The sequence below is a fragment of the Octopus bimaculoides genome, chromosome 17, assembly GCF_001194135.2.
Source record: "Octopus bimaculoides isolate UCB-OBI-ISO-001 chromosome 17, ASM119413v2, whole genome shotgun sequence".
NCBI classification, from domain to species: Eukaryota; Metazoa; Mollusca; class Cephalopoda; order Octopoda; family Octopodidae; genus Octopus; species Octopus bimaculoides.
In genome coordinates, this window is record NC_068997.1 from 2,324,029 (window position 1) to 2,332,004 (window position 7,976).

At 39.5% G+C, this 7,976-nt stretch overlaps 1 protein-coding gene across 1 annotated transcript in view; it reads right to left on the minus strand.

Moving 5' to 3' along the window:
- The window catches only part of LOC106882585 (unconventional myosin-Ia), a 354,036-nt gene that overhangs the window by 107,262 nt on the left and 238,798 nt on the right, over positions 1–7,976 (minus strand). Inside the window, exon 5 of the mRNA XM_052974157.1 lies at positions 555–649. Within this exon, the coding sequence (XP_052830117.1) occupies positions 555–649 (95 nt within the window). The remainder of the gene's footprint in view (positions 1–554; positions 650–7,976) is intronic.

Sequence of the window (7,976 nt, forward strand, 5' to 3'; positions counted from 1 at the left end):
ATATATATATATATATATATATATATATATATATATATATAAGCATCTTGAGAGAAAAGTTATGCATAAGAGGAATCAGTTGTAGTGTGCAAGAGAGACGATTGCGCTGGTATGGTCATGTGATGTGCATGAACAAGGACAGCTGTGTAAAGATGTGCCAATCTCTAACTGTGGAGGGAACCTGTGGTAGAGACAGACCCAGGAAGATGTGAGACTCGGTTCTGAAGCATGATCTTCAAACTTTGAGCCTCACCGAGGCAATGACTGGTGACCAAGATCTTTGGCGACACACCAGCATCTTAAAAAACACATACAAAAGATTGCAGACTTTGCTATGTAAAAAGACAGGATGGGCATGGGTGGAATATCTTTGATTGCAAGTTTGTTCAAGTCAGGCTGACCTGGAGTTGAACAGCAATAAACAGCCACAGACACACATGGCATCCCCACAGTCAACACATAGCTGTAGCAACGGTAGTGGTGGTGGTGGTGATGGTAGTGGTAGTAGTAGTAGTAGTAGTAGTAGTAGAAGAAAAAGAATGTGAACTGCTTACCCGTTTTGCCAGCTCCACTTTCGCCTGAGATGATGATACATTGATCCAAGTTACGATCTCTCATTGATCGGTAGGCATAGTCTGTTATTGCATATCTGTGAAAGAGATATAGAGACAGTTAGATAGATATGTATATGTATATATATATGTATGTCTGTGCACACACGTGTATGTGTGTGTCTGTTATTGCATGTGGGATATATATATATGGAGAGAGTGAGAGAGAAATATATAGAAAGGTAGGTGTATATGTATATATGTTCATATATATATACAATATAATCTGTTATTATATATCTGTCGGATATATAGGGGGTGGACAAAATAACAGAAATACCTTAAAATTTCAAACAAATTAATTTTAATATGGAGTAGGACCACCTTTGGCAGTAATTACAGCCTGAATTCTATGAGGTATGGTCTCGTACAAAGTTTGAATTGTTTCCAAAGGAATTTTTGTCAATTCTTCAGCTAAAACAGTCTCCAGTTCTTGTAGTAATGATAGCAGGAGATATTGACTCCTTACTTGTTTTTCTAAAATGCACCATAAATGTTCAGTAATATTGAGATCTGGGGACTGTGGTGGCCAGATAAAATGTTCAACTTCACTAGAATGTTCCTTGTGCCATTCAGTAACAATTTTAACTGTGTGAATTGATGCATTATCATCCTGAAAGATTGCGCTTCCCTCCAGAAACAGTTCCACAACCATAGGATGAATTTGATCAGATAAAATGCTTAAATAGTCTTGACTATTAATTCTGCCATGAAGGGAAACCATTGGGCTGGTGGATTTCCAAGATATAGCCCTCCAAGATCATCATAGATCGATCCTCCTCCATGTTTAACAGTTGGAAGAAGGCAGTCTGGGTCAAATGCTTCTTTTGGCTGTCTCCACACGTATACTCAGCCGGTGGTCGGAAATAAGATGAAGGATAACTCGTCTGAGAAAATAACATTCTTCCACTGCTCTAGGGACCAATTCTGTAGGTTTTTTACTCCACTCTAAATGCTTTGCAACGTTTGTTTTAAAAGTAGTGGTTTCCTGATTGCAGCCCTCCTGTGAAATCCGGCTTTGTGCAGCTCCTGGTAAACAGTTTTTGGGAAACTGGGTCCTTGAGGAGGTCATTAAACTCTGCAGTAATTTTGGGAGGTATACTTTTGTGATCCTTTCTAACAATTCGCATAAGAATCCAACGGTCCCTATCTGAAAGTTTTGGTTTTCTTCTGGAGTTTTATTTCGACGAGGAGGTTTTTCCCTCTTTCTCAAAAGCTGTCATTACTTTCGAGACAGTACTTCCTGATACACCAAACATTTCGGCTGTTTTCGTAATAGTAGCACCTGCTAAATGAGCACCAACAATTTGATCACTTAGAAAGTGTGATAGGTCTGTCACTTTAATGAATTTTAATTACCTTTTTCTGACAATATCTGAAAAGAAACAGCAATTTTAGCAACACTATCAATAAATCAAAAAACATAAAAATAAACAAGCTTTTGATGGTTTTATAGATATTTCAAAATTATGATGCTATGATGCGAGGTGTTTTCATTATTTTGTCCAACCCCTGTGTGTGTGTGTGTGTGTGTATATATATATATATATATATACAGAGAGGAGAGTAGAGAAAGAGAGAGAGAGAAAAATGCAAATAAACTCACTTGGGTTTGCTATATACAATATACTTATATGCATATACACGTGTGTGTATATATATATATATATATATATATATACAGGGAGAGAGAGAGAGAAAAACTAAAAAACTGAAAATATTCAGGTGAAAACTCGTGTATAAACATAGATATTTAGATATTTACAAAACAAATTTACATGGCATACAAAAACTAAAGAAAACTAAGGGGAGAGGGCATGGTATTTCAGGTCTGACAGCTGTTGCTAGGGGCTCAGAATTATGTAATAGTTGTAATGTTGGCAGATGGAGTGTGCAAAAAGTCGAGGATATGCAACCAGTATTGGATGCATCTAAACACTACTGTAAAGCTGGCCTCCATCTTCAGGGCAGAAAGATTGGCATTTAGCAGTTCAAATCATAATGCAAGAGAATTTAAGGATAGAATAAGGGTTAGGGTTAAGGCAAATAGAAGTAGGTGGAAGGAGGATGACAGCGGTTTGGGGGTGGAGGGATTGATCAAGGGATTGAGAGAAGTGAAAGTAGAAGATAGAAGAATTGTTACTGTGCAAGAGAAAATGCTTGTTAGTGTTTCTTCCGGATGTATGTTCTGACCTCAGATTCCATGAAGGTCGGCTTTGCCTTTCTTTCTTTTAGGGCCCATAAAATAAGTACCAGTTGAGAACTGGGGGTCACTGTAATTGACTTACCGCTACCATTGTCACAGGCTCTGAATCAAAAGACCTGTGATCTATAATGTAATAGCCTACAATCATCCAGCCTTTCCCCCAGTCCATGGTGCACCAAGAACTACATTATACAATGTGACTTTCTTTTCTGTGGACATATGATGGGGCAACCAAAATTTACCTGTGGTTTCAACAATTTTTACTGTTGGTTATTATGATGATGACGATGAGGATAGCCCTCCTCTTCCTCCTCATCCTCCTCCTCCTCATCATCATCATCATCCTGATATTTAATCTGCGGTGACGGTTGTGCGTATTTTCCTCTTCAATGTTGATTATTTTAAATGAGTTGACTGTAAATTACAATCATGTGACTAATTACTCAGGAGGAATTATTGTACACTTAATTTATTATCCTGATTAACTTTTGTTGTTGTTGTTGTTTTTGTAATTAGTACTATTTATGATGTTGTAATTTTCACCACCCACATCATCACTGTTGTAGTGACCACCACTACCACCATCATCAGCATTATCATTGTCACTAACATCACCATCATCAACATCATCATTGCCAACATCCTCTCCACCATCACTACTATCTCTATCAACCAGACAGCCACCACCACCACCAGTACTATCTTAATCCTCCTCCTCCTCATCATCATTAACTTGTGTCTTCCATGCTGGCATAGGTTGGGTGGTTCAATGGGATCCAGCAAGCTGGAGCACAGCATCAAGCTCCAATGTCTGCTTTAGCATGGATTCCACAGCTGGATGCCCTAGAGTGGATTGGCTGCTTTTATTTATTTATTCTTTTTGCCACCAGCACTGGTGAATTTGCCATCTGACTCACAAAACAAAGGAAAGGAAAAGAACCCTCAGTGACTGGGTGGGGCTGTAGTTAAAGAAAGAGGAAGCCCTATGCCAGATGGCAAGAGGCTAAAGTATAATAGAGTGACACACACAAGGGGAACATCACCAGGACCATCACCATGAGAACCACCTCCACCACTACCATGACAACCGCCTTCACCACCATGACAACCACCTCTGCCACCACCACCTCCACAACTTCCACCTTCACCACCTTCACCACCACCACCACCATCAATTTATAACTCATCTATATTCTAAATTTGTTGTAACAATATTTATCAATTTACTGTCTTTACTGACAATAACTATTTATTGGATGTCTTCCACTGGTCCAGTGGTCAGTCTGTTATCCACACCATTTTCAAAGAGGGTTCAGTATGTTATGGTTGATGCACTGGACAATCTACTGTAGTTGACAATGTCCAGAGATACACAGAGGCTGCAACACCTGAAGATATTCTTGGTCAGTGACCAGATGCAGTAACCAGCATTGCATGGTGGAGTTACATCAAGCAGCTTTTATTTCATGCTGCTAGTTAAACTAATTGTGAAGATCACTTTATCACTTTTGTTTGGCCAGGTTGGATAGGCAGTATGATGATTGTAGCAAAGAAGTTGTATGGGGAACAAGATTGAATAAACTGACGACAAACAGTTTTACTTCAGGGAAGCCCTAGTCAATTTTTTTAGCTTAACCTGAAAAAGTGTGTGTGTGTGTGTATGTGCATGCGTCAAGGGATGTGCTGCCCTCCAGTAACTTTAATGAAAGACGGACCAGTATGTCCAGGTGAATCTCTTTGCTCTCAGCTTGTATGTGTAGATCAGAAACGCAGTTAGGACAAGGTGCAGCCCACAAATCTAGGATAACTCCTCAGGGTAATCCTTGATCTATGAGACTCTTTGATTAACTCTTGGTGCCTGCCTCTCCTCATTAAGGCATCACATTTCATTCCTTTTGTGTACTCAGGTTTTATGTGATTGATTAATACAGATGGTGAAGCCTGGTGCTGTCTTCTGGCTTGCCAACTCCTATGAAACCATCATCTGCATGATTCTCTCTCTCTCTCAATGCTTTTATAATTTTGTCCTTCAAACATATTCCTCATCCATTGTAGATGCTTGTGGGAAAATAGGCAATTTATAATTTAAACTGCTGTTGTCACATGTAGGTTAAATCTACCTACCAGCTGAGTCTATCTAGAGGATTGCCCCCACCAACCACCTTTAACAAGGCAGAGCGGGCAATGTTCCTCTGTCCAGTGGCTATGGCAAAAGAAGTTGAGTGGTAGATGAGGTGGCGAGCTGGCAGAACCGTTAGCACACCGGGTGAAATGCTTAGCGGTATTTCGTCTGCCGCTACGTTCTGAGTTCAAATTCCGCCAAGGTCGACTTTGCCTTTCATCCTTTCGGGGTCGATAAATTAAGTACCAGTTACGCACTGGGGGTCGATGTAATCGACTTAATCCCTTTGTCTGTCCTTGTTTGTCCCTTCTCTATTTGGCCCCTTGTGGGCAATAAAGAAATAAGATGAGGCTGAATGGATTGAGGAAAGACACTTCCTCTTCAGTGAAGCCCTCACTGGCTTTATAAGTTTCAGTTGGAAAGGAAAGTAAGTGTGGGGAGAGAAGTACCCTCTCCTGATGAGTTTGTGAAAAGATGGGTGTCTGTGGAAAAAAAATGGTTAAAACGAATGGACCTGCTCAAAGTATGCACATGCAGACTGGGGAATAGTAGGACAAGGGATCATGCATTTGGTAGTCAGGGTTTTCGTGGATCTGTGGTGTTCCTTGATTGGCCCTAATCAGAGTCTCTGTATGAGGAGCAGTGGAGCATTTTTCTGTTCACAAATTTTTGTATACTAAGCATACTTTTATCTCATTTCACTGTTTTTTCCCTTTCTTTCCACTCGTCTTTTATGTAAACCTCCACACATATCATGAGCTGTCCTCTCAACAATACCACAGTGGCAAACAAAAAAAGTGGCTATTATTATTATTATTATTATTATTATTCAGTAATCTTATTTTCATCGCATGCTTTCACCGCACTACCGAGCCCAGCTCTGTGTGCCTTGGGTATGCACCGTGGTTTGTTGTAGTGCTCTTATTTTCACTGTATTGAAAGTGCTTTACATAGGACGTGTGCAGTACATAGTATTATTATTATTATTATGATTATTATTATGTCTGTCTTTGTATTGTCCCCCTCACCCTTCACCCTGGTGGCAAATAAAACAAATCATTATTATTGTTGTTGTTGCTGCTGTTGTTGTTGTTGATGTTGTTGTTGCTTTGTGGATGAATTTCTTCTCATGAATTTTAAATGAGAACTCCAGACTAAAATTTAATCACTTTTTGCAATTTAGTCGGAGATCTGGTGAAAGGAAACAACAGCAACAATAACAACAACAGACTGACCACCACAAATAGCAACAACTGACTACCAACACTGACAACAACAACAGCAGCATCCAGGCAAGAAGGTAACCTACCCAGTTGTTTGACCGGCTAGAAAGAACAACAAAATCTTCCTCAAATTACAACTTACTGACATAAAATAATAACGCCCATTTTTATAATACTTGTTTGTTGGTTTATTTCGGAGGATGGGTGAATGGCTAAGGCCTTAATAGAGCCTCCAAAACCCAGTGAGACTGATGTGAGTCGTAAGTTGATAGGAGTAAGAAAAGGGCTGCAAGCTGGCAGGAACGTTAGCACGTCAGGCGAAAGGCTTTGCAGCATTTCGTCTGCTGTTACGTTCTGAGTTCAAATTCCGCCTAAGTCGACTTTGCTGTTCATCCTTTCGGGGTCGATAAATAAAGTACCAGCTACGCACTGGGGTCGATGTAATCGACTTAATCCCTTTGTCTGTCCTTGTTTGTCCCCTCTATGTGTAGCCCCTTGTGGGCAATAAAGAAACAAGGAGTAAGAAAACATGTAGGATGGAAATTCCAGAGTGAATATGCTCTAAAGGAAAGACTAGGGACAGTAAAGATGTGGCTTAGGTCATGTGACATACAATGGGTGATGGGCTGAGGAAAGGCAAGTGAGTCGGGATTGCCTGAATGGAGACAGCGTAAGATCAGCCAGCTTTTCATATGATGGTATCGTCATGGCTGGAATGCCTTTGATCCGTTAAGGTTGACACAGGACTAAACAACAACCACAGATGAAGATAAGAGGGCCATAGATCTAATACCATCGATCATAAGGTCTTTTCAATAAAGGCTATCTAGGAGCATAATAACAACAACAGCAACAACAACATAAGCTAGAATTATAAACTGAGACTACGATGATGCTAATTACCAAGTTGTTTAATTAATAATAATGATAATTACAGCAGTAGAATTAATTAAGTGTAAAGAGATTGTTGCAGATAATTGTTGAATAAAACAATGTTTTATCATTAAAAGTGCTAAACTAAATTATCTTCATACTGGAAAAATATTAAACCAAACAACAACAATACAGAGAGAGAAGCTGCGATAAGATGAAGATGATCAATGAAAGTTAAACTTCTGAGGTTCCTGCATTATGAACATCACAACATCACATCAACTGTTGATCAACTCCCAGTTTAAAAATTTTACTCACTCTCAATCAGACTAACCATAATTTTACCTGGGTTCAAGGATTCTCAAGGTATACAGAAGTGTGTGAGAGAGAGAGAGAGAGAGAGAGTGTGTGTGTGTGTGTGTGTGCACATGCAATGGATAGCAATGTAGTGCATTTGTGTGCATGTGGAAAGAGGTAAAGTTGTGTAGATGAAATCTCTTCACAACAATGTGGTTCTAGGTATGAGTGCAATGGTTGGAAGAGGTGGAAGTGAATGTGGTGAGTGAAGGGTAGAGGTGAATAAGTGGAGGCTGGAGTTGAGAAGTGATTGGTATGAAATGTCTTGAGTGAGGAGTTAAGAATAATGATGCGAGAGGCTGAGTATGATAGCCAGAGTGGAGGTCAGTGTAACGAAATATAAACAAAGATTATAAATGTAATTAACCAGAAAACTCTTCTACAAGAACCCATTCTGTTGCCACCTTCTCTCATACTTTAACCGCTCATCTCCAAACATAAAGCTGACCTTACACAAACCCAAGGTACTACACAGTGGGATTGAACCTGGGACAATGTGGTTGGGAAGCGAACTTATTACTACACAGTCGTATCTAAGCATATATGTACATATATGTATATATATATATATATATATATATATA